We start from the raw sequence: 27,288 nt of genomic DNA, 5'->3' as shown, positions 1-27,288 counted from the left end.
TGTAAAATATGAAAGTACACAGATCGCGCGCTGCTCATTCTTACACTGACGCCTCCCCACGCACACTGTTCACTTCTACCAGCTCTGTTATGAAGCTTTTCATATTTTGTAAAGAAGAAACGCCTCTTTATTACATATTTCATGTAATATATTTTAAATGTACGATCTCTTAAATAAGATAAATGAAACATACATCTAAGTATGTTATATAGCCTATCATAAATAAATGTGATGGCACGCAACATAGCCTATATAAAATGGGCTTTGCTAAACTGATTCTTAAACCTACATATTTTCAAAAGTAATTAAAATATGCAATTCACGTGGAACCCCCTAGCATCTTGTATTAGGTTATTTATAATCATCATATCTGTCACCAAAGGGGTGTTTCGTGAGAAACAGTCGCATGATTCTCTCTCACGTCCCTGTGGGAGAACTCAAAGCCTGTAATTATGTCAACGGCAACATGCGCATTGGGGGATGTATGTGACCCATCAAATATTTCATCAAAATTCGGAAAATAATTTAAAATCATTATGTTGTTGGCTTTATTGACGTATTGTTTAGAATTATGCACGAATGCCTCTATATCATACACTAATGTTTATACAACTATTTTAAATCTAAGATATTTTCTTCTTGCAATACAAAACACCAGAGGGAGGCATTTCACCTCAGTTCTCTCAACAAATTATCATCAACAAGACCCTCGCCTAAACTCCATTCAGCTGTTCTCTACGGGTTCTGAGCAGAAGTTTGTACATTTGTTGCTAGTTTGCAAACAGTCCTCCTGTGAGTATCAGACCTACGTCGGAATATAAATTAATAAAGTAAACAGTAGCTACCCACATAATAACAATCTGCATCCTCTGAGATTATTTAAGTGTTGTTCAGTCAGTGGATATTTTTCAATCAAGTGAGATTAGTCGGGAGCGGATTAGAATTGAAAAGTTTAAAAATATAATAAATGGGACGGGGGCTCTTTTTATTGTGCGTCTTCGTTACACTGTAACTTACTTGTTTAGCGTCGTCATCCATGTAAATTACCTACCTTCGCGGTTGTTTGCACGTTATCGTCAACATCCGGGTCAGAAGAAAAAAAAAATTAAAACAAATCGTCAATTTCGAGAAACTTCCCCTAGTGCTGTACATGCAGTCCTCAAACCATTCAGACACTTTTAGACTTAAGTGTGTTGTTGGAAGCCCATATACACAGACACTACTTTAAAACACTGTACAGTTAAAATGACAAAAATCCAATTATTCAATAATTCGTATGTGGGTGAACCCGAATTTACCATCAGTAGACTATAGGCTACCTTATACTTTGACACAGATAATTTGCTTTAATGGTTTCATCTAAAAAGGCTTCAAGTGATGGTCCTGAACAGCACTTTAAACCATCTTACCCTTCTGTCATTTCTGTCATCACTGTTAATATGATAATAGTGACAGTATATCATTCAATATTGAGGATTAAATGATGAATAAATGGCAGACTATAAATATGTCCCTTCTATGACTTTTAAGTAGTGAAGTCATGTATAAAAGTGAAGTAGCATTGCTGAAGGAATCTGAGGGCAAATTAGCCTTCTCTACTAAAGTATTCTCTCTGTTTTGCTTCTCTGTTGTGCTGAGATATTTTCTTTTCATCTTTCTGAATTGCTGTATTTGAGAATTTTGTTGTGGAGTAGCCTACAGGCTTATGATTTAAATTTCAGTATCATATCTGTAAAACTTTGATATAATATCTGTAAACTTTAAACTATTGATGAGATGTTGAGATGACAGTGAATCCAAGAAAGTTTTACTCCAAGCTCTGTACTGAGTTCTATACATTTGTCTTGCAGTTTTGGTGAAAAGAGAAGAAACTGATGGTCAATCTTGGTTCTGGACAGAGAACAAACATTCTCAGTCTTGTGTCCGTAAGTTTCAGTGTGGTGGGAAGGTGCCAGGCATCAGCCACACTTCACACCAAACATAACAGTCTTGAGAGGACAAACACACAGTTGACTTGACTGATTTCACCACAAGGAGTTGAATGTGGATGGTTGGTGCTAATTTTTTGAAGACAAAGACAACGGAAAAAAATGCAAAAGTATCAAAGATAAATAATACATCTTTTTTCATGTCAAAGGCTTTACTAAAACTTTTGCTCATGGTTTCTGTCCCCTTAAAATGAACATTTGACCCCGCACACACCCCATTGCCTATTCACCATGTTTTGCGCTCTTTAAATCATTCACTAGTTTTGGCTTCTACAAGGTGCAAATTGTGATTGAAATGAAAAAGGGCTCCACCCTGCTTGAGGTGTAACACATCATTACACCTGATGAACACGGGTTCTGCCCACTACTGAATACAGAACAGCATTATGAGAGTTGGAGGCCTGAACAGCTGGTTCATTGTGATGTCATGTCCTGTGGACTTCCTGGGTGGAGGTGGTTGTGAAGAATGTTGTATGTGTGCCCGGAGTGGTAGTGGAAAGCCAGTGCCGACAACATACTGTGCATGTTTTGTCAAACAGTTGGTGAATAATGTGAGGGTGGTGTCACGCAGACAAACATACTTAACATTCGGGAGTCATTTCTTTAGAAAGCCATTTGAAGCAAGCCAGACCTATGGTATGTGGTCTTTTAAAAAGACCTCACATACAAAGTTGGACAATGAGCAGTCAGACACATAATAAACCAAGACAGGGTGATCAGGACACCAGCGTGAAGCAGAGGTTTGAATCATCCTCAAGGTCTTTGCTTTGTTGATGACATCGACATGAAATATTGATTTGGGAGAGAAAATTTCTTAATTGAAAAAAAAAAAGTGAGTGAGGAATCGTATGAAGATGTTTTTAACTGGTTTCTTTCCCTAAAAAAAAAATAAAAAAAAAATATATATATATATGAACAGCACACTAATAACCGTCTATATGTAACTTTTCCCAGACCTAGATTTTGAATATGACAAAAAAATTAAACGATTTTATCAGTCTTTTAAATAAGACTTAATTTAAACTATTAATCTCCCTATCCAGTCCCATGCAAAACATACTGGAAACAAGAAACCCAACCCTGTTTCTATTAAAGGGTTAGTTCACCCAAATATTAAAATTATGTCATTAATGACTCACCCTCATGTCGTCCAAACCCATAAGACCTCCGTTTATCTTCGGAAGACAGTTTAAGATATTTTAGATTTAGTCCAAGAGCTCTCAGTCCCTCCATTGAAACTGTATGTACTGTATACTGTCCATTTCCAGAAAGGTAATAAAAACATCTTCAAAGTAGTCCATGTGTCATCAGAGGGTCAGTTAGAATTTTTGAAGCATCAAAAATACATTTTGGTCCAAAAATAGCAAAAACTATGACTTTATTCAGCATTGTCTTCTCTTTGTCAGCGCTGTTTTGAGTGCATTCACAAGAACCTAGGAGCTGATGATACTGCGCATGTGTGAATCAGTGTGAAGCAGACTGACACACAGCGCATCTGAACCAAACTGTTCTTTTGGTGAATGATTCTGAACTGATTGGGTCTCATTCATGAAACATTCGTAAATATACGAGTAAATATCTGAGTGATTTGCGCGTAAAGAGAACTTCCCGAAAACTCTTCTCTTGATTCACAAAAACTTCGTAAACGTCAGATGTGATAGTGAAATGTGTGTGTGTTAATGAATTCCAATCAGTCGTAAATGGGACGCGCGTGCACGCTCACTCTCAATTACCATAAATCCCTCCCATTAAATCCGACTGACAACTATATATGAGCATCATATTATGACACCAAACGAAGGATTTCAACATGTCTTCTCAAAAGCGACTGAAAAACAAACATTTCTCAGCTGCAGAAATTGAAGTTTTATTATCAGAAGTTCATTCAAAACGCCATTTAATTTTCAAGCGTACATAGTGGCGTATCAGGTCCTAAAAAAGGAAGTTTGGCAGCATATTACAGATCCTATTACTGGCTCTCATAATAAAAGTTTACGTATTTACGCGTGGCTGGGAGCAGGTGTAGATTTCTTTCGTACCAACTAACATTTGGAAAATACGAACGTTTTAATGAATCCGAAAATTTACGCCAAAACCACTTTACACGCGATTTACACAAAAATTCGTTCTGCTCGTGTTTCATGAAAGAGACCCATTCTGAGCGTTATGAGCGTGGGTAAACTAAAAGCTTGAATCAAGGACAATCATCGCAAATGACGTCATTACGCGAGCGCAAAAGAACCTGTGAATCGTTTTCTTCAACCGGTTTATTGAATCGAACTGTCCGAAAGAACTACTGGTGATCCAAAAACTGATGCAACCGGTTCTTGACTCGAGAACGAGTCAATCTTTCGTTCGTTATCTGGCTCGGCTCGGTGTTCATCTTCAGTTCTCTCTTCACAGCAGTTCAGTCAGTGTACTACACTGCAGTGAACTCTCTCACAACAGACCCGGAAGAGAAGAAAATGCAGCTTGGACCAAAATGTATTTTTGATGTTTCAAAACATTCTAACTGACCCTCTGATGTCACATGGACTACTTTGAAGATATTTTTCTTACCTTTCTGGACATGGACAGTATACCATACATACTTTTTTAATGGAGGGACAGAAGGCTCTCAGACTAAATCTAAAATATCTTAAACTGAGTCTTACTGTTTTGGAACGACATGAGGATGAGTCATTAATGACATAATTTTCATTTTTGGGTGAACTATCCCTTTAATGCCAAAAAATACTACTAATAATAATTAATGCAATGCAGCAGCAATAAGTACATTTTTGTTTTAGAAAGTTTAGAGGATCAAACACCATGAAATATAATGTCACAAAATGTACAGGAATGAAGTTGCATTGGATCATATTAGTTAAGTAAACTGACCAACATCATCATCATCAAATAATTTTGGAGTATGGATGTAAATAAATAAATAATGTACATAAAGAAGAAATTAAAGTAAATATCATGTCCAAACTTCATTTTTAATCAATTTATAATTAAAAAAATAAATAAATTATTACAGATTGATGTCAAAATTGTCCAAAATTAAAGATTTTTTTTTCATACCAAAAAAGTCATACCAACCATTATTTACAGATTTCTTTATTTCAGACCTGCATGACTACATCAGCGGAGCTTTTGCAAATATGGAAAAGTTAAAATGTGAGTCTGTTTATACAGATTCCTGACCCTCCACATTAGAGCAGCACAGCCCTTGGAAACAGAGTAAACATTGTTGGCTAATTAACCACTGCAACTAAACAAAGGCATGGTGTGTTTTGCCCTTGTGGTCTTTTAGAGGGGAGGTTTGAGGTAGTGTGTGTGTTTGCTGGTGGTGTGTTATGGGCGACTTTTTGGGGCTGTGCACAATTAAGGTCTATGAGTAGTAAAGAGTGTTTGGAATTCTCACTTTATCCACAGACCTATAGTTCAAAGTTTGCAGCACCACCACAGACCTCGATCACTACCATAGTGACAACCATGGATACAAGTACTGTGGGCGGATGTCATAGCAATAAAGAGAAAGGAGCGGTTACTTCAATGATTGTTCGTTTGTTCAGCTTTGCAATTAGGGACAAGCATGGTCAACAGGAAAGATTCTCTTTCACATTGTATATTTTTCATTAGAGCTATTTTGCTATTGCCAGGTAATCGTTAGTATTTACAGTCCGGCTCTCAGTGTTTATCGGAGTTAAACTGTATTTGTTCCATATGGCTGTGTCTGTGTTTGTGTGTGTGAGCATGTGACTGCAGCCTGCAGCTAGTGAGTCCATATGCTTTTTTAGATTATCTGCATAGCCATATGCTCCTGTATCATTTAGTGTTCAGAAAATGGCCAATAATCAGACACTTTACATCTGACCAAGGGTTTTAAAGACACATTCCCATAACTAGATATAATATAAACGCTATCAAATGTGACATCATGACACCAGACATACACCTGTACATTTCAGAAGGCAAGATCTCATTTTTAAACTGATATCAGTCGATGATAATTACTATTAATTGACCCTGATTTGTTTTGTAATTATTTCATGCATACTCAAAATTATAACTATTATTTATCCATCTTGAAGTATTTCCTACAAACCTCTGAGCATCACTGTTGTACTGTGTGGATCAGGTCTCAAAAATAGCACCTTTGTGTAAATTGTGTTAGGTGGCATAGTAGGTGGATCTATGTAAATGAGGTCTGGTGTTTTATGAGGTGACCAGAAGTCTCAGTCCCAGCAGTCTGCAGGAATCTCAGCATCACCACCACAACTGGAGCAGATAGTGTCCTTTTTAGACACTGAGATTTTTTTTTAGTATTGACTAAGACCAACATGGACAGATGTGAAACTAGCTAGCATCACACTTTTATTTACGTAACACAAGACATATGTCAATTTTTAGGTCTATGCTCAATTTTTGGTGAAGAAGTTTTTTAGCTACTGTTTTGGCGGAAAAGAGGGACTTTCCTCTAGTTTCTTCGTTTTTCCCTAGCATTGATAATATACAAACATCATGTTATTGGAGATAAATTTGCAAGGTTTTCTCCTTTTTTGGAGTTCTTTTCTGACTGTGGCAGCATTTCAACCTGCGCCAAACCGATACAGCCTCTACTCTGGACCCAATCCACAGTACAACTCAGCAAAACCAACAGCCAGGCATAAGTGAGTATCCACGAGTGAAATATTCTTTCTCTAAACTGATGGCACAGGTGGTGAATTAGCGGTTTGATTTTATGAAATAATTTCAGACACATATGTGAGGCAATAAAAAGGAATCTTCCATTCCAACATCATGTGAGATGCTGTTTAAGATCGTAGTTAAGAAAATATGATACAGGACCACCTGTCCAACTTTTCCTATAGACACTAAAAGCTTTTCATTTTCAAATACATTTTCCAGTTTGGTATTACTGTTGGGTGCAATATGTTTAGTTTACATTGAGGCGCTATCAAAAATCTCCTCAAACTTAGTGAATTCATAAAGAATAAAAATGTTTACAATGAGATATTTACATTAACATTAGTAAATGCATTAGGTATCACCAACAACAATGATAATTTATATAGAATTAATTAATTTTGCTTAATGTGATTATATATTCTGTAATTGTTAGTGGAACTATAAAACAATGTTGGTGTATGTATTTTTTATGTTAAAATAAATGTAAAAAAAATGTAAACCAAGAAAAATAAATGTTGAAATTCTGTTTATTGTTAGTTTGTAGTTACTACTGGTTGGCTAATGTTAATATATAAAGGTGCATTTACTGTATTTAGGTATTATAGCATATTGAGTACAGCAAAGCAAATAGCAGATTCTTTCAGTGTTGAGAAAGAGGGAATATTTGGTTTTCTTGCTATTGACAACTTCAATTATTGAGTGTTATATAATTGTATCTCTTCAGGAACCACTGTGCATATGTTGTGGAGAAGGCTGTCTCGTTCACTATTCAGGATGGAGCGACTCCCTTCATGAAGCCAGAGTACAATAAGTGTGCTTGGGGTCAGAAATGCCCAACTATAAAGTAAGCTATTAGTAACTGTTTAACTGTCATTCATTTTTATATAAATATATATTTCTATAAAAAAGCATTTGTTACATTTAGCTAATTTTGACACCCTGTCTGTTCTTACAGGTATCGCATGTACTACAAACCCATGTATAAAGTTGCATATAAGACAATGACACATCTGGAGTGGAAATGCTGTCCTGGATATGCAGGTGTTGGTTGTACTGCGATATATGGAATGAAAGCAAGGCCCCTATTCAAAGGACCACTGCCTGCACAGAAGGGCCCTATGTCTCGTTTTAAAGGGCCCATGCCAATGCAGAAGGGTCCTATGCCAACTTTTAACAGGCCAATGCCAATGCAGAAGGGTCCTGTGCCTCCTTTTAAAGGGCCCATGCCTGCACAGAAGAGTCCTATGCCTTCTTTTAAAGGGCCCATGCCTGCACAGAAGGGTCCTATGCCTTCTTTTAAAGGGCCCATGCCTGCACAGAAGAGTCCTATGCCTTCTTTTAAAGGGCCCATGCCTGCACAGAAGGGTCCTATGCCTTCTTTTAAAGGGCCCATGCCTGCACAGAAGGGTCCCATGCCTCCTTTTGAAGGGCATATGCCTGCACAGAAGGGTCCCTGGCCTATGCAGAAGGGTCCGATGCCTTCATTTAAAGGTCCTAATCCCTCTCAAGAGGGTCTAGTGCCTTCATTTAAAGGGCAATTTCCCCATCCCAGTTTCAACGGAAACCCCTGGAATCAACCTCAAACACCACCCAATGGCATGAATGAATACTCCAGCCCTAATACTGGTCCCTCTTCCCGATATACCTCAGCTGAACCTTCTCCAGACCACCAGGAACCTGAAATAGATTATCCTGAACCGATGCCAGAGCCTCAAGATCTTGGCCATGATTTAATCCCAGAAGAGAATGAGCCAATCACAGACTACCAGAATCCACAGCCAGATCACTATAGTTCTATACCAGAACATAGTGAGACAGAGCCTGTTCCTAATGCACAGGCGCCCTCTGGTGGAAGTGAAACAAACCAAGGTAAATGAGCTATAATTTACAGTTACACACTCTTGTATATATATATATATATATATATATATATATATATATATATATATATATATATATATATATATATATATATATATATATATTAGATCATTTATTTGTACAAAATAAAGCTGCAAGTGTGTTCAGACTAACTAAATAAATATAATGCATTACAGATCATGATGACAACAGTATTGAAGATGAGCGGTTGGATAGGATTGAAGAGGATGTGCAGAGACTCTCTCTTGGTCTAGAGACTCTCCGTGGTACTGTGACAGGCCTGGAGGACAGCTTGCGTGCTTCCCTCCGTGAAGATGCCAACCGAATGTTGACTGCTCTTATTTCTGCAGGACCCAGTCCTATCGCTGCTCCTTCCCTGTCCAGGGACACCTCTGTGGGTTTCGGAGATTTGCCTGGAGGTGCACCAGATATTGAGGGTTCAGATGTGGTGGGTCAGTTCCCAAACTTGGTCGATTTGGCTGAAAAGGTTTCAGAGCTACAAGCAGAGCTTGTGTCAAAGGCATCTGAGATTGAAGAGTTGAGAGGAGCAGTCGTGGGTCACAACAACACCCTTCAAAGACTGTCAAATGGGTCAGTGAACCTCACACAAACTCACTTTCAAAAGGCCCTGGAGACAATGGTAGAGTCCAAAATGAGTGAATCTCGGGTGACCATCTTAGATGGCTTTGAAAAGCGTGTGGAGAGTGCTGAGGAGCGATGCGAGAGTCGTATGGCAGAGGTGCGCCTTCAGTGTAAAGAGGAACGTTTGGATGGACAAGAGCAAACTGAGCAAGTCCTAGACATAAGGGCCACAGGATTACAGGCAGAACTCCAAAAACTGCAGGCTCAGCTTCAAGACCTGGAGCCTGAAGAGGGTTGCTGCATTGCCATATCAGGTCTAACTGAAAGGCTTATTCATGTGGAGCAGTCAGTGGGTGGCTTGAATGAGTCCCAAATTCATTTACGTGCCGAACTTGGTGGACACAGGGACCATATAGAGGGCATGTTGGAAGGCCGATTGGCCTATGTGGAATCCAAGATGAACATTGCATTAAATCAAGAGGAACCAAACAAAAGAGGGCCTAGCAAACTGGAGGTACAATTGGAGGGGAAGCTTAAGGCTCTTGAAAGTCGTCTTTTGGCTGCAGTGGAGGAGCTAGGTAATGTCACAACACCAACTTTACTAGAGGGTCAGGCTGTGCCCACACAGGAGACAGAAGTAGAATCGCTCAGAAGAAGAGTTGAGGATGATTTGGACCGCTTACAGAAACAACTCAAATCCATAGAGGTCATGTGCACTTCATCTTGTGTTCCACAGCCTGTTCTTACAGGATATGTCGCTCCTTTGGGAACTGAGGATGAGGGAAGTGAGGAAAACCACACGGAAATGAATGGGAAACTTGATTTACAAGTAGAGAGATTGAACAACCTCAATGCCACTCTACATAACCTTCTTGTCCAGTTGGCAGAGAAACAAGTGGAGGCAGGTCTTCAGGGTGAGGTGACCCTGCTGAAAGTTAGCGTGAACTCCGTTAACAGGTCTCTGTGTGGCTTGCAAGAGTCTCTCGGCTCTGTGATCAGAGAGGTCGGCCAAACCAACCTCACCTGGCAAGAAAGAGAAGAAAGGCTTGCGCAGCAGGTGAAGGGTGTGGTTCAGCTGGTGGGGCGACAGGCATCTATGTTGGGTACTGGGGAGCGAAAGTTGACCCGTCTGAAAGGGGAACTCCAGGATCTGAGGCGCAGAGTGGCCGGAGAGCTCCAGGGTTGCCGTTCCACTGCTATGGGTGTCCAGAAAGAGGTGACTGAAGTCGGGGGTCGTGTTGCTCGCGTGGAGGGTCAGTGTGGAGGCCTGGCACACCTGGCTGACGACCTGGAAAGAATCCGAGGAGAGCTGGAGAGACACTCTGATGGGTATCTGTCTCATGTAAATAGCACCCTTGTTAACCATTCTCACCAGCTGTCTGAGCTCAGAGATAGCATCCAAAACTGCACTGGACCATCTGGATCTACTAGAGTAGCTGGGGACAATTTAACTGCAACACAAGAAATGGCAGAACAACACACAACAGAACCGGCTCATCCCAGAGGAGACCAGTTTGCAGTCCCCACACAGTACAGAGGTAACTAATAATTCAAGTGCACTTTATAATGTGCATACAGTTTTTCCTCACAGATACTATTATATAGTATCTTCCTCAGGAGACTCTTTTCTTTCCAACATCTATGGTTTGATCAGTATTGAAAATCAGTCTTCCCAGTCTGTGGTGCTGCTGTTTTGTATGTTTTTTTTATTTTTTTTAAATCATTAGTCTTTTATTATTATTATTTTTTGTCTTTTATTCATTTTTACTAAGCAATTTTATGGTTAAGTGTATTAAATGTCTTACTTTGATATTGTGAATATTTTTTTTATTGTAGGGTTTTTGAATTAGAGAGGCATATAGGTAAATTAGAATTTTGGGAACACAACCTTTTGAACTCTTTTTTTGTGTTTATACCTTTATATATATGGTTTTGTAAAAGCTGGTTCTTAATAAAATGTTAAAATCTCACTTAATGTTTTGTATATTAATGTGTATTATTGATCTCCAACAGCAAATATGCAACAGGCTAATAATTGCACTCTTTAGTTTCATAACATGAACAAGTATATTTGAAAATGTTGTCATTTTAATCTAGATTTTTAGATGTTAACAAGAAATGACAAAAATATACAAAATTATCAACTGTAAACATACAGAATGTGAAAACTTTAGGAGTTCCTGATGTATTCAGTGAACCACATTTTCGACCATAACATCTGGGAAGGAAAGAGAGAACATGTAAAACAATTAGTTGAGCTGTTGTATCATTAAAGCCTGGCCAAAATGGAAGAAAAACTGCACAGAAAGAAGAAATTATGCTGTTTTTTGACGTGTAATTTTGTGTATTTGTGAAACCAACATCCAAGTTCTAATATGTTTTCTTTCTTTAAGGGATTCTAAGCTTTGGAAAGGACACTTAAAACCACAGCAAATGACTTTATAGTGATTATTGAGGAATGTTGGTGCTGATACTTACTAGCAGTCACAGTCGCCTCCTCCTGTTTCAGATGTTTTATGCGTTTGATTATGCCAAAAGCATCATATCCAAGCACTGCTGCTGTCAGCAAACCAAAGATCTTAAACAAAGAGCAAACATGAAAAAGTGTGAAAGAAACAATGGTGGAAGTACAAGGGTCATAAAATGCTAAACAGAAAATAAGAAAATCAATCGTTCCTATACATAATCACATCTTATAATCACTGAAGAGTATGTTAGAATCTAATTTAGTAAAATTTGTTAAGAGAGTTTGACAGCAACACTATTAGATATTAATTTCAGGGCAGAGTAACCGATAACTTTTATTACTTAATCTTTTAAGATTATCCTTTCAGCCACAAACGCAGTCTTTGCCAGTTTACTCACCGAACCAGCAACTCCCCCGGAAATTTCCCATCCCCAGCGAAGACAGATAAGAGAAGTAACAAAAAGGAGGACTGATCCTGTGATTGCTCTGAATAAGTCCTACAATATGAAGGAGAACATATGCCTTTGTTTCAATGTATTTTCCAGTAAAAAAAAAAAAAAGAGGTTGAGAGTAAAAAGGTATTGAGTAAGCTGCACTTATAACATAGTGGGCAAGTAATTGGTCTAAATAAAGAAAGAAAGACAATCCAATATCGAGTACACAATTTTTTTTACCAGCCATTGGAAATACATCAGTGATAAGTACAGGTGGGTAAGTAGGTCCATGGCATAAATGATGAATATGAGAATGGCCCAGACCAGCTCTGTAATGCAGCCCCACAAGTAACATTCAAGGGATACTGCTTTACAGATAGTCATAATGGTGCACAGAGCCTATTAAAACAAACAGTAAAATAATTTTTAAAAAGGTACTGTATACATATATGCATTTCTCTGATCCATGACACACACACACACACACACACACATTTGCTCAAGATAAACAGCTTGTAATATGTATCAAATAAAATTATTATGCTTAATACTACTTTAAACCAATCAGATTAGTACATTATTGATTTGAAATCATCATGAATCTTGAATAACTCTGGGCAGACTTACAATTTCAAGAGCTAAAATCATCCCCTTGGGTGACCAGATGAATTTTGTGTTTTGTTCAGTGGCTGAACGTGGCTGGTTATCTTCTTTTGTGTCTACCATCTTGATCCTGTAGCTTGATTAAAAATAATAAAGAAGCAGGTACACTAACATACAATGTGCATAATGCTCAAAAAAAAAAAAAAAAGACCTAGGACCTAGATGTATGCTAATGGAAGACCAATGGTTAATTTGAAGAGTCAAAATAATAAAATTTCACCATATAAAAATGAGGTTGTTACAATCTTTACATGTTACTGTTTAATAATGAACGCTCTCTCTCACTATGAACTAATGCAATATCAAATAGCATTTTACATGTTATTTTACAGAGCAGTCAAAAAGAGACAAGAAGTTATGCAGACAGGAAGCGCTGTATTTTAAAACCAAAGAGGATACATATTTAATCTTTAAACACAAAGAACACGTAAACAGGTAGTTGCCACACTTTACAACTTAACAACAAACTTCACAAGCCTTTATAAATTGTTAAGCATAAAACTATACTATACATAAAACTAACTAAATATACACTTAACCAATAAATATAAAATATAGCCTACTATAGTATTTATAGTGGGTTATAAATTATTTAAAATCTTAATCGTAATCTGTGATATGTTTGATGCATTAAATACCTGAAAAGAAGCTGTTGAATAAATCACTTGGATGGGATGCTTTCACAGTGCGTTTGTAGAGACGAAATGAACCACATACATCTATTGCACAACATAAAGCAACACCCACCCATAAGAGTAACAGTGAATGACGCAAGACTCCACATTCTCATCATCTCTGCTGCTGTGTTGCTTGTTGCCAAGTCCACGGTTTTCCAGCAGATGTGGTCTTATTTCATTCTGTAGATACGGGGTGGGGGGGTTTGAATATTTGTACATAACTCAAGTTGCCCCTTGTACCTCAGTGTAATGAATATGCTAACACCCCCCCCCCCCCCCCACACACACACACACACAAAAAAGTATTCATCTACAATGCAGATTTTCTAATTTGCTAAGACACGGTTAATGAAACTGATCCACTTGATCTTCATCATCTCACATCATCTTGCACAAAATACTTTTTCATTTGTTTCACACATTTTTTCAAACCCTATTTCACTACAGATCTCATTGAACTTTGGATTCATTGTGTTGAACAAAAGGAAAACATTTATTGAAAGCTGATATAAAGTACTTGCATAATTAAGAATTTGTAGTGCACCTGTGTGAAACTCATTTGCACAATTCTTCAATCAGCAATCAGTCCTCATCTCTCTGTAAAAGATTCCTCCTCTGTCCTGCTATTTGCAAGTAAGGATCAAAGAGACCAAAGGCATGGAAGGAGTGTAAGCGAGCATGGCAGAGGGCCAGAGAGGGGAGTCTGGATACTTGGTGGAGTAGCTGCATTACTGTAAAAGGAGAAAATACAGCTCAAGTTTCAAATGAAATTCAAAGGGTCCAACCCATTCTGAGTTAGAGCACTGTGGCATCTATTGCCAGACTTTTTTTTTTTTTTTTTAATAACAACAGGTAAATCACAATGTTACCATATTCCATTGTGTATTTTAACTTCACCATATTGCCCTATTGGCAGAAAAAGCTTTGTCTCCAGTAATGCAGATGTTTCATCAGTCCTGTTTTTGTGTTTGTCATAATATCAATTTTGATATGCTTTGTTTGAAATTTTATATTGTAATGCAATGTTATACAGTTACATGCAACTGGAATAATTTGCTTTATGAATTTGCATTTTTAGAGAATAATGTACTTGAAGCTCAAGGGGCACATCACACATTTGTGCTGCCATATCCAATGATGTCCTTTGCCACATACAAACTATCAGTTCAATACAGAATGTCTCACCACATTTCTTGATGCACTGAATTAAAGACTGGTTTCACATAAAGAGAGAGGGCTGTTGATTGATTTGCCATATGAGGAGGTATTTCCATTGGTGCATTGCAACACTACAAGGGAAAACATCCAATATGAAGTTCTGAGTATTTTAACTCTTCATTTTGTTTTTTATATATTACCACCCAGAAGTTTCCTTTTTACCATATTCAACACTTCTGAGTTTGAACAGTATAATTTAATGATAGCTGTGTTTTGTATTTTGTTGTCCATTGTGTTATAATTGGTTGAAAGAATAAATTAATTTGACCACAAGCTGTGGTGTTTGATGGAAGTATTTAATTATGTTGCAATTTTTTTGTTTTGTGTTGGAAAATTTTGCAAACAAAATGAGTAATTTTGGCCATTGAGCTTCAGTTCCAGCCAGTGTGCTGAATGTTTTGAAATGAAATGTCTGAATGGACAAGTGTGTTTAATCAATTAAGAAAAAAATTAAGGATCATTATTGCAATATCGAGAGCAATAATTATAAATTTCATCGATTTTAGTCATATTTTGGTTTCACTTTTTAATAGGTTATTTACATTATTCAATTTTGTGTAAATGCATACATGAGTAGCATTAAACATTTTGGTGGTGAAATAAATTGATTTGCAACAGTCTATATTAGTTATTTGGTTTGTAGTTAGGCCTAATGGTTAAGGTACTTATTAAATATTGAAGTATTTGACATAAGTAAACAACATAAATAAATAAACAATAATGCATATCAAAAGCAGCCCAGTTCTTTATGAAAACTTTTTGTAAGCACACACACACGCTCATATCGTTGTGTGTGTGTGCTTACACTTAAACAAGTTTTCATTAGGAATTGGGGTGCTTTTCATACACAGACCTGGCAACCCTATTAGTAAGAGAAACTTGCCAAGTGCTACTTCCTGAGACCGGATGCTCTACCATTATTCTTGCAAAAACCACAAAAATTGTAAATATGGAAAATATATCATGAGTAAGCCTGTTGATCATTAAAGCTTTAACATGAAATTTGAATTTGTGACACGGTAGATCAACAACAAAAACACATTTTATTTTAATTATACAATCAACTAAAATATAATTATTGAATCACAGAAGCAACAAAAAACTTTTTTTCAACAGGATCACTTATTTTTTTTATTGAATTTCCTTTGTGGATTCCATAGAACAATACAACAGAATTTCTGGATAATTTTGGTGATTGAGTTTTCAGCATGGTCATAACCATTTTCATCAATATCTTCATAAACGCTAAGATAATATCATACACATTAAATACAGCACAACCCAAAGGCATCGAGAGTTTCACAAGACATATCAAACACCACTAACAACGGAGAAGTTGAGTAGCATATTCATTTAGAAGAGGGGAAGAGTGGGCCAGAGCAGAGAATGGAAGAGAAAGAGAGAGAGAACGAGGGAGGGAGAGACACGCTAATACATTAAGCAGGCCGACGGCCTTCTACCCAAAAGCGAAACCTGGTTTTCCTCAAAGTCGCAGGCAAATTAAATAGTCTGAAAAATATCAAATAGATAGCTATAAGTCTGGGTAAGCTTGCATTATGAGCATCTGATCATGCAATAATATAAAGGATCTCATCATAACAACATCTGCTGCATCAGCCCTAAATAAAATGATGGGTAAAAACTAATCTGGTGCAATTACTAGATTAATAAGATGTTTACTCAGCATCCTTGCATCGGAAAGTGATAGACTTTAATATATACTGTTTGAATACTATACAAAACAATAACTTTAAAGACTTTATTGCATCTGTTAACCTGCCATGAACATGGTTCAACTGATACATTTCGTAGCTAATTTAAACAACCCCCTTGATTCCGGCCGAGAGGTCGAGCTATCATATACACCAGATATTTCTGATCATCTGCATTTCGATTGATTGATCGAGCAGAAAAATAATCTAAACTGGCATTCCGGTGATGTTTTGATGCAATTCATGGACATTTCACACTATAGCAGTTCATCTATCTCTTAAAAAATAAGCATATATATTTTTATATGTACATCTGAAAATATACCTCAATATCGCAGGCTTAAATCCTGTGATACTGCATATGCTTTTGAGAGAGGGAAACAAGAAAATATTGATGAAATTGAAACTGGCACGTATATCTACATAACTGATATCTCAACACACAGGATTAATTCTCTCTATTCGGTTCTTACACAACACAAACAAAACCCCAGTCTATATATATATATATATATATATATATATATATATATATATATATATATATATATAGATCTATTTTTAGCATCCTCTAACTTAAATGGCACTACATCAACACAGCACTCAGATGCATTGTGTCATGAAAAACGACGCTAATTCTGTACTGTGAATGCATGTGCTTTTCATAAGACAAATATTTGAAAAAGAGAGTACTAAACAGAGTCAACATTTTCAGTCAGGAAATGAGAAATGCTTTAATATACCCATGACCGTTTTTTCTTGCTGGTTGAAATAATGTGGTCCCTCCATGAGTTTAGGAATGATTCTGCCCACGGTAGCCCTGGACGCTCCCCACCGCCTCAGTCTCAGTCACATCAGTGCTCCATCCCACCCATGAAGAAATGAAAACCAACAAAATACCGAAACAAAAGAGGTCAACATAGAAATGGAACAAATTGTACCGAAGCACGACCCACCAGAGGTAAACATTTTCAAGGGACAAATTCTGTGGGGCTTTGTGAATTTTTTTCACATAATTATTATTAGATTTATTTAGGGTCTCTAAATTGAACTAGACTACAGTTAAATAATAAATAATCCCATACACATCTTAAGTAAATATTTATATTTATATATTTGTTTATAATGATATCTATACAGCACAGACAAATACATTCTCTCAAGTTTAGCATTACTATTGTCAACATCATCAATTCAAAATTCATATAGGGTTCATATACTTTTTCATATATTTTGGTACAGTATTCAAGTGTTATGAAATTTGATCAAACTTTTTTAGTTGTATACATCACAATAATAAACAGCACATTAAAATTTCCTCCGCTCTATCCCCCTCCCATCTATATGTGATTTTGGAATAGACCCCTTCCCTTCCCTCCCTCCCTCCCGCCCCTCTTATCTTTCACAGACGTAAGCACAGATGCACAAACAGGGAGAAGTGTGGGGTTGTGGGTAGGGTTCAGGCACCACACTGCTAGAGTCACACGATCAACGTCTTTCTGTGGAGAGACGGTGAGACACACTATTTGAGATTATGCAGCCGTTCAAATTCTGGTCAATAACTGATCGATTCCATTCTATTTTTTCAAAATAAACATGAATTGAAGTCATAAGGATTTAAGTTGTAAAGATTCACTTTAAGTGACAAGGTTTAAAGATGAACTTTAAGTGAGCTAAAAGGGATGCCAAAAACAATTTAAAAGCAAAAAAAGCCAGTCGGGCATGATTGATTACATGTCAGCCAATAATAAACCTTCAATATCAAAGCATCACATCAGCACTCACCAGCCATCTCCTGCTTCCTCAGATACTTCTTCGCTCACATCTGGTTGGAAAAGGAGGTGGGTGCCCCCTGCTGTTCATATCCACCCTGACCGTAGTCTCCACCTTGATTGTAGCCTTGCTGGCTGTAATCGGGCTGGTAGCCTCCCTGGGAGCCGGCGTATGGGTCCTGCTGCCCATAACCTCCCTGCCCATAGGAATCAGGGGCAGGCTGCTTCTCCTGGGGGGGCTGTTGGCGCATAAATGGTGCGATGATCCCGGTCTCCTTGAATACAAACCACAGGTTACCCGTCCACAAGATCAGATTGAGGAAGCCAAAGACCTGGAGAGAAAAGTAAATAAAAACAAGGTTTATAATTCAGTTTCAAAGTTTGCTCTAATCACAAGAGACAGTGGAAGACCTGCATAAAAATGGATTTTTATCAGTAAGGGGATTTTCTGTATGGCCAAGCAGAAGTATTAAGACTCACCACAGAAGTATTAAGACCAGACATGACAGGGTCGTTAACTTCACGGCAGTGGTTGCCTTCCTGTTCACAAGCGGGGACCAGGTCTAGAACCTTCTCTGGGTCTGTAGCTGTCTTGACATCAGACAAGCCCTTGGCCCATGCTGCCGAGCTCACCAGCCACATGAAGGTGAATACACACGTCACACCAAAATCCTGCAATCAAATCATTCATATAGAATTATACGTGAATACACAGTCGGTAACACTTTAGAATACTGTTGCATCATTAATTAATAACTACACAAGAACACATGAGTAACCTATATAAGCACTCTAGTAGCTACAAGTATCTAACAAGAAACTCTGATTAATGAAGTAGTGAGTAATAGTGCTTAGTCGAATGTGGTCGTTCATTATTAGCTAATCAGTTATTTTTTTACTAATTTAGTAGTTTTCATGCTTTTCACTTTAGAATACTAATGCAAAGTAATTAGTAGTTCCTTTAAAAGGATTTGGTCATCCTTGCGTCATTACTAGTGGGTTAGCATGATCTTTACTTTAGAATTAATCATACATTATGCATAATTCACATTAATTGTGAACCTGTACACAGTACTTCTTAGTAGTTCTCCAGGATATATGAAAAAATAGCAGCTATTGATTAGCTAATAGTGAACTACCAGTTTCAACTGAGCGCTATTATTTGCTAAATCATTAGTCAGAGCTTCTTGTTAGTTAATAGTAGTTACTAGAATGTTAATAGCGCATTAGACTTTGTTCTTGTGAAGTTATTCATTAAAGATGGAAAAGTATTCTAAAGTGTTGCCATATTGTCTAGTGTTGAATGAGACACTGAGCTGCTACATCAATAATTCACCTAGAATTCTACATTCTATCTTTGTTTACACACCCTCGTGTCATTACAAAGTCAATGCTAAAAAAAAAAAAAATTCATATCAAGGTCATCAACATTTCATGGAGATTTTTAGAATAGAATAGAATGTTGAAGAATTTGCTAGGTCTAATTCTAGTATAAAAGCAATCAGTTCGCAAATATGCTGATTCTTATTTGTATGCCGAAAATGCTAAACATTCTTGTCTCATCACATTTATTTAGGAATTACACAAATAATGTAAATGATACCATATTTCCAATTCAAAACAATTGTCAAATACTAAATGTTTCACTACTTCTATTTTACCTTGCTCTCTCTCAGTGTTAAAACTGACGCTTGGTGCTGGAATTCACACTGTGCTACTATGACAATTTTGACACTGACACCCGCTGTCAGACCACTGAGACGGACCACACAAAAAAATATTTTTTAAACCTTTTCTGAAATACAAGAGCGCTGCCTAATGGATTGCAGCACATCAGTACAAGAACAGAAAGTATTTGGGGGGACAATTTGGCCATTTCTAATTATACTTGTCCCCTTCAATGTCTCTGGTGGTGCAAGATGAGTAAATAATAGCAGATTAAAAATGTTTTGGGTAAACCAATGCTTTAGTGCTTATGTATTAAAGAAGAGAACTTACAATAAGTGGTCCTTTATTGTTCTCACGGTATTTCTCAAAGGCAAAGACATAGATGCTGAGAGCTGCCATTGAATACAGGAATGCAAAAACGCCTATGGTGACGAAGAACTCTGCTGAGGATGAGTAATCCCCAACCAGGAAGAAACGCTCCTTTTGGGAATTCTTGCAGACAGGGGCATCAAAATACACTTGATGGAGCCTGAAGGAGATACAGGGGAACCGGGTTACTGACAGAACCATAATACTTTCAAAGTTGGGCATCTCAGCACATTTACAATTTAGCCTAATTTAGAGTTACTACACCAAATCTCAATGGCCAGGAGAAACAGTTCACCTTGGATTATGAATCATGAAGAAAAGGAAATTGTTTTACATATTTAGTGTACTTAGGATTACAAACAACTCTACTTAAATGCTTAACACTATGTGCTCAGAAGCACCAGAATTTAATAAAAATTTCAAAATGGGGTTCAGAGAAAAATATTGTATATTAAAAAAGGATAGATAGACCATCTTAAACCAGCTCAAACCATGCTTCAAAACATACCTAACCAGTATATGCCTTTTTTTTTCAACAGGGAAATAACTATACAATTAAATTTTACCAATTAAAGAATTTAATCAAGATCTTTTGTAACAGGAATAATATATAACATGATGCTATAAAACATTATATTTTAAATAACAGTAATAAAAAACTTAACTAATTTTCCCACAAAGTATAAAAGGGTCTTATATACTGGATGTAGTTATATTTTAGGAAGTGGGACCCTCGTATCAGGGGATCTTGATCATTTGGATCAATTGATGCATAGTAAAACGCATCAAAAAAGGCAAAGAAGCAAATGATCAGGGGATCATCATTTGATAATTTGAAAGCCCTGCCAAATAAAACACCAGAGGGACTGACTTTGTACTGCATTAAAAGCTGTTCCTGAAAAATTGCATACTGATAAACAAGTAAAACGTTGATATGATCACACAGGTCTAAAAAGACAGAGGTACCTGAAGGGATACTCAAAATCCACAGTTATTTTCAGGTCACTGTCTGATCTGTTTCTGCACTCCACGCTCATCCTGAAGGAGCCGGAGTAACTCCCACAGGTGGAGAATGCAAAGATGGCAAACACCTGGAAAAGAGGTTTATATTTATGCATTTGGCAGATGGTTTTATTCAAATGCATTCAAGGTAATACATTTGATCATTTTATGCATTTATGAAACAAGCCCATGACCTTCCCATAGCTAGCACCTTCTCTTTGCTTAACAAGTGTTTCACATGTATCACGTTTAGTGACTAGAAGGTTGTTTGACTATGAAGGTCAAGGTTTGGGACTGAAAAAAAGAAACAGAATGCTTTCTTTACATTTTCATCTGAAGACTCACATTCACACATCAGGGAGGAAATTTGTGAAGACTGGTGCAAATGTGATAATGCCATATTTTACACATAAAAATGGTTTACTGTAGGAGGTGTGTATGAATGCAATTAAAATAGAGACTAAATAAACCAAATGAAAGCATCTTTCACCATGTGACAGCAGCATCCTGACATTATTTTTTATTTTTCCTTTCAGGATTTAGAGTCATAGAGATTACTTATGGACTTTGCCTGGTGGAGGGACTGAATGGAGAATGAAGCTATTAAATTTCACTGAGATACTCTGCCATCTGTCATATAGCTGAGCTGGGCTCTGTTATGAGCCCAGGAATCATCACAGGAAACTAAAAAAATAGGCAAACATCAAGCCACAGTAGACCATGCTAAACAAAGGCAGACCAAACAAGTCAAATGAGGTCAAGAGACAAAGGCATCTAAACAAAGACTGATAACCAACTGAGTAACTTAACCATACATAACACATATGAATGCAATTATTGTACAAACAAAGCAAAAAGCCTTAACAACTCCTGATAGAAAAAACAAATCACATAGCCCAGTATACACCAGACCAGACAAGGTCCAAGAGAGACAATTAATTCATTAGTCAGGCAGGCTACACACTACACAAGACAGTCCAAACTAATCAAATCTGATCAAATCAAACAAAATCGGATCAGCTCACATTACCAAGGTCAGAAAAGAAAGCAACCCAATTGAATTAAACTGAGTTTCGTGGTTCAGTGAATCAATTAAACTGAGCAACTGTATCAACAGTAAGCTTATACACAAATGCTGATTTGGAGAATTGTAATACGTCCAAACAGTTCTGTATTACTTAAATAAAGAGATAAATGATCTTGAATTATTAGAATGATGGTTGTTCTAGTGCAAGAGAGAGTACAGGCAGGATATACAAATATAGTCTTGTTCAGCATTTTACTACAAAGTCTGTTATTTGGTGCCATTTTCACTTCGTACAAAGTAAAGAAGCACCGTGTGACCAATAGAGGGCACTTATACTCTGCAACTGTGCGTGTTCTCCCACGTGCGTGATCGATAACGGCGCGTGCGTTCACGGTGTGTTTACGGTGCGTTTACCCCGGTGCACATTTTTTACGTTTATTCATATTATACCAGATATCTCTGCTGTGGTCATTCATAAACAAAGCATCTTTCTAACTGTAATTTTGTATAGGCTATACGTTAATTATACTGGCCATGTACTTACCTTGCCTGAATGAACGCAGTAGCCTACACAACAGTTAGAAAATTATACTGCGCTTTTAAATAAACTAATATAATATAAAATGTTCAAATGTCAAATTACACAGAACAGGAACAGCATTGACGATTGTGGTAAAACCTCCTACATTTTTCTGTTAGGTTCCTTCAGTACTGAAATGAAAACTTAGCAATTTAACACAAAATAATTCAATAAGATGTAATAAAATAAGTCATTCAGTGTTCTGTATTTGTATGATTAAAAATGAACTATTATGTAATGTTTTAGGCCCACAAATGTTATGTATTACTGCTGCCAGTTTATTTACAAGTAATTTCAAACACACACAAATCAGTTTTTATGTTACAGTTATATTCAACTGAATCTCCTCTGGTATGTGTACTGTATGTGTAAAATTTTAAGCTGGTAAAATGGGAACCAGTTACAGCTTTTAAGAAGCCAACTCCAAAGCCAAGCTAAAGTCCCGTTAAGGGTATTCTTCAATCTTTGGCCAGGCTGAGGAAATTACTGACTATATAGAAACCCAAAATGTTTGCAACAGACTGCGTACTGTGGAGGAAGTGTAAAGTCTACTGGTGTTGAATGCTTCCATATGTTTGATTTTCAAACTTAAGGTTTACATAATGTCTTAGATATAATGAGGCATCTATTATATTAAAAGTGACAGTATGATTTCACCATGTTTGGATATAGCTTATGTCGCTTCTCAACTATAATACATGATTGACACATGTGCTTTGCAGTTCTTCAAGTAAATACATTTATGTCTGAAATTAATTTATGTACTAAAATGATTAACATACCATCTTATATAGCCTATACACACACACACACACACACACACACACACACACACACACACACACACACACACACACACACACATATATATATATATATATATATATATATATATATATATATATATATATACATTATAACTTACCCATTGTAAGACTTTGATAAAGCCCAGTGGGACTTTCAGCACCCGGAACTGTCCACCGGCAACCAACTGTCAAAAAAACAACATGTGAAAAACGTTAGACAAACAGACAGACAGACAGACGGACAGATAGATAGATGAAAGTGTTATGGATGATGTGTCTTCACCACGATGACTCATAGCACAAACAGGCCCCTTCGCTCATATAAAGAGCCAATTTATTTTGAAGCGATTGTGAAACCTACGCATAGCATCTGCTACTGTAAAGCCACTGTCGAAAAAACCAAAACACACACCTATCAAAGCAGTAACAGGAGGAGACAAAAAACATAATTTATAGTCCAAACATTCTTAATATCTCTGACGCTGAAAGCAAAGGAAGTGAAGGTGAGTCTCGGGACCTTGAACCATGGCCAGACCGCCTGCACGCGCGTCACCGCCATCTCCGAGCCCCCGAGCTTCCGAGCAGCAACCGACAGAGATTTCTGAAACCATTTTGCACGCCAATATCATAAAAAAAACCCTTCTCTCTAACAATCTGGAAAATGCAAGGCCCTTAATTGAGGACACATATCTTAAATGTGCCGCTTAAATGTGACAGTTTTTTTCTCCTTCATGCATGACGGCATTATTGATATTTGGAAATATTTGCTAAATCAGCCCTTTGGTATGTGATACAGATTTTACTCGGACATAGTGACGTAGGAAGGTGCGGTTTTACACGACACCATTGTTTGCCCGTGAGGATGGTCCTCCTTGCTAATACATAAATAAATCAATCGATCAGTAGTACATCGATTTAGATCTCATCTTTACGCGATTTAATTATTCATTGCAATATATAAAATTGGGTTACACACGAATGAAGTTTGCAAAAATTTGCATCAGACAATGTTCTGTAATATAAGCAATCAATAAATAATATTATATGATTGTGTGTCATATTCAGTAGACACCGATTCCTCGATCACTGCCTATATTGCCTGATATTAATAAATAAATAAAAACAATGAGACAGAAGGGCCTGGGCTTATAGCTGAAAGTCACACAGTCACAGACAGTATTGGGATGGAAGTCAGCTGCCATTTTAAAGCGTATCTACGACCGCATCTGTATGTGATAACGGGCCTCGTCCATTCGCTTTGGTTTGATGTTAAGCTTATGCACTAAACGTAAATGTAATTTAAAATCATACCAATAAACGTGCATTTTATAAATGCATAATAAATGCATGTATTGCAGCCTTCTACAAATACTTCAATATGTCTAACAAATCGAGCGCTTCATCCGATTTGTGTAAAATAGGCTACTATACAGAAACCATAACGCCAAGCATGTGTTTAAAACGAAAATATAGGATGGCACGAAAGAAAGCTCCTTGAAATACTGTATCAGTGGACAGAAGGACTGCATCAGCAGGACACCTCTTAAGAATTTTCCACCATCATTTCTAAGCGCATTTTTTTTAAATCGTATACAATGACTGTCCAACTGAAAGACAAACGAAAAAACATATAAAAACACGTCAATAATATGCTAAAATCATTTCGAACCCAAATGCCCTACCTGATTTACAACATCCATGTTAGTCGCCTGCTCGTAGATAGGAGAAACAGCTATAATCGGGGGGAGGCGAGTGATGGAAGCGGAACAGCCCACGGAGGGGGAGGGAAAATGGACAGAACGGCTGCTTCAGTTGCGTCACTCACGCGCTTCGAGAACTAGAAGGCGTTTTTGGTGCGCAAAGAGCCGAGCGGGATGAAACGACCGACCCTGATCGCTGTAGAGCAATGAGATCATTAAACTGTTACAATTCACCTGCTTCTTCTAGCTGTATCTTCAGTGATTCTCTCAAATATGATATTTCCCCTTCTAATGAGTTGTTTCGATGGCAGGCTGCTCGCGCTGCAGATGCCGTAAATTATGAATGTGATTGACCACTGACCACCAGATCCGGCGGCCACTAACGTAAATGCGGAGATTGAATTAGATCGTTTCATTTTGCAGTGGTTCGGTGGAACGTTAAGATGCCATTTGGGAAATACCAACAATGCATGAGAGTCTTCAACAACAACATGAAAAACATCACAGTTTTGAATAACTAGCTAGATCTATATGAGAATGATGTAGGGCTGTGAGAATATTCTGGAGCTACAGTTGCTAACTCAGGATTTCACTGGGCTAAAGAAGATTGCATGCTGGAGGCCTGTATCGAACTTCATATTTTCATCTTAAATCTTGTTAAAATTTCGTAATGAACTCATACTATATTTATTAAGATCTTTCACAGACTATAAGGAAGGTGTGAATAGAATGTTCTCCTTGTGGGAAGTAACCATACAGAGTTGGACTGACGATGATGACTCACACACTATTTTTAGAGATGGAAAAAATAAACACTCGTTTAATAAAGAAATGCTAAAACATGAAAATAGTTCTAAAAATCTCAGCTAAAAAATCTTGAAAGAAAAAATAGCACTTGCAGAATAGGCTTAATAGATTATATCCATAATGTATTTTATATATTTAATTTGATATTTTAGCTATATTTAATAATCATGTTAATTTTTTTAAAAATTCTGATATACAGTATGCAATTTTGTAATATAACAACATGTCATATTATAATTGTATAATATCTAGAGCTTTTGGTGCTTTTTTTGTGATAAATATTCTCTCTTAGAAATATAAGCACAAAAGGCAGACTCATGATAAACTATATTCTTTCCTCACTCTACTTCTTCCTTTTGAAGCCCAGGGGCCTGCAGCTGTTCTTCTCATTGCTAATAAAACACTATAATTAGAGGTTCTCTCTTCATGTTATGAAAGTATCTCAGTGACAAAACTCATGTGCTTCAATATCCATAACTTCACTATTGGAAAAGAGGCTGAGAAATGTTCTAAATTCCCTTGATAGAGAACACTAAATATTAATCATATATCTTTCCTCTGGCCAAACAATTTGGGCACATATCTAATAAACACATATAAAGCAACCCTGGTGGAACTTGAACACACAATCCCCAGCTCCAGAAGTTGATGCCTCATTAGGCCTCCGATCCTTGACATGATTTGCTGCATTTTGTATTACAAATTGGCTTTGCAAAAAGCTTTCTCACAAAATGGCTAAGTTGGCTCAGTTTTCACAAATTAAAATGGCCATAATTCTCCATGATATTATAAAAATGACAGATTGCAATGAGTGGAAACATTTCATCTTTATATTTGTTTACAAACATAATTCAGAATGTAATAAACCTTAAGTTAATATAATATTCCATGTGAAGCGGTTCTATTAATATTGTTCTGTATATTTACACTAATGAAGTAAAATTGTTAGGGAAGGGAGCAAATGCTGGGGATTACATAGAGATGTGGTATGACAGACAAGTTCACATCTGCATTCTGTGGTCATTTATTTTTTAGAAAATGTTCAGTAATTAAAATTTTTACTGCATGAGAATAGGGCACAGTGTCCTTCTGAATAGATCACTGTGTCTGTGGCTGTTTTTCTGGGTATTATCAGTGAAAGGAATCTGACAAGACTAAAATACTGTAGGCATATCAACAACATTGCAAAATCACCACATGTATAAAACTGGAATAAAAAAATAAAAAAATTAAGTAAACATTATAACAAAATACAAAA

At 37.0% G+C, this 27,288-nt stretch overlaps 3 protein-coding genes across 4 annotated transcripts; 1 reads left to right on the top strand and 2 right to left on the bottom strand.

The window, feature by feature from the left end:
• Positions 1 to 6,497: 6,497 nt before the first annotated feature.
• emilin3a (elastin microfibril interfacer 3a) lies at positions 6,498 to 11,104 on the top strand. Its single transcript, XM_052564323.1, has 4 exons — positions 6,498 to 6,646; positions 7,390 to 7,509; positions 7,621 to 8,534; positions 8,723 to 11,104. The coding sequence occupies exons 1-4, from the start codon at positions 6,498 to 6,500 to the stop codon at positions 10,672 to 10,674; spliced, it is 3,135 nt and encodes a 1,044-aa protein (XP_052420283.1). The 3' UTR covers positions 10,675 to 11,104.
• Positions 11,105 to 11,194: 90 nt separating this feature from the next.
• Positions 11,195 to 13,568, bottom strand: plp2a (proteolipid protein 2a). Of its 2 annotated transcripts, none has more exons than XM_052564325.1 (6): positions 13,331 to 13,568; positions 12,657 to 12,762; positions 12,270 to 12,428; positions 11,994 to 12,092; positions 11,607 to 11,706; positions 11,195 to 11,346 (listed from the first exon to the last, which is right to left on the bottom strand). In XM_052564325.1, the coding sequence occupies exons 2-6, from the start codon at positions 12,753 to 12,755 to the stop codon at positions 11,318 to 11,320; spliced, it is 486 nt and encodes a 161-aa protein (XP_052420285.1). In that variant the 5' UTR covers positions 12,756 to 12,762; positions 13,331 to 13,568; the 3' UTR covers positions 11,195 to 11,317. The 2 variants fall into 2 exon arrangements, with proteins under 2 accessions (XP_052420285.1, XP_052420284.1); XM_052564324.1 differs by having other exon boundaries at positions 12,657 to 12,768; positions 13,331 to 13,551.
• Positions 13,569 to 15,690: 2,122 nt separating this feature from the next.
• Positions 15,691 to 25,301, bottom strand: sypa (synaptophysin a). Its single transcript, XM_052562430.1, has 7 exons — positions 25,206 to 25,301; positions 23,643 to 23,708; positions 21,075 to 21,199; positions 20,070 to 20,268; positions 18,552 to 18,743; positions 18,085 to 18,403; positions 15,691 to 17,798 (listed from the first exon to the last, which is right to left on the bottom strand). Exons 1-6 carry the CDS (start codon positions 25,221 to 25,223, stop codon positions 18,119 to 18,121), a joined length of 885 nt encoding a protein of 294 aa, XP_052418390.1. The 5' UTR covers positions 25,224 to 25,301; the 3' UTR covers positions 15,691 to 17,798; positions 18,085 to 18,118.
• Positions 25,302 to 27,288: the final 1,987 nt, after the last annotated feature.

The sequence above is a fragment of the Carassius gibelio genome, chromosome B8 (genome assembly GCF_023724105.1).
Source record: "Carassius gibelio isolate Cgi1373 ecotype wild population from Czech Republic chromosome B8, carGib1.2-hapl.c, whole genome shotgun sequence".
Lineage (NCBI taxonomy): Eukaryota > Metazoa > Chordata > Actinopteri > Cypriniformes > Cyprinidae > Carassius > Carassius gibelio.
Note: the sequence above shows the minus strand (reverse complement) of the source record. Positions and strands in the feature narration are given on the sequence as shown.

Coding starts and splice junctions, on each gene's coding strand:
- emilin3a (XM_052564323.1), top strand. CDS start 6,498: ATGTTATTGGAGATAAATTTGCAAGGTTTTCTCCTTTTTTGGAGTTCT. Junction 6,647..7,389: donor AAACCAACAGCCAGGCATAA/GTGAGTATCCAC, acceptor GTATCTCTTCAG/GAACCACTGTGCATATGTTG. Junction 8,535..8,722: donor TGGAAGTGAAACAAACCAAG/GTAAATGAGCTA, acceptor AATGCATTACAG/ATCATGATGACAACAGTATT.
- plp2a (XM_052564325.1), bottom strand. CDS start 12,755: ATGGTAGACACAAAAGAAGATAACCAGCCACGTTCAGCCACTGAACAA. Junction 12,093..12,269: donor TGATGTATTTCCAATGGCTG/GTAAAAAAAATT, acceptor TTCATATTGTAG/GACTTATTCAGAGCAATCAC. Junction 11,347..11,606: donor GGAGGCGACTGTGACTGCTA/GTAAGTATCAGC, acceptor TTTCCTTCCCAG/ATGTTATGGTCGAAAATGTG.
- sypa (XM_052562430.1), bottom strand. Junction 18,744..20,069: donor ACAATAAAGGACCACTTATT/GTAAGTTCTCTT, acceptor ATTTGATTGCAG/GATTTTGGTGTGACGTGTGT. Junction 18,404..18,551: donor CTGGTCTTAATACTTCTGTG/GTGAGTCTTAAT, acceptor TTTTCTCTCCAG/GTCTTTGGCTTCCTCAATCT.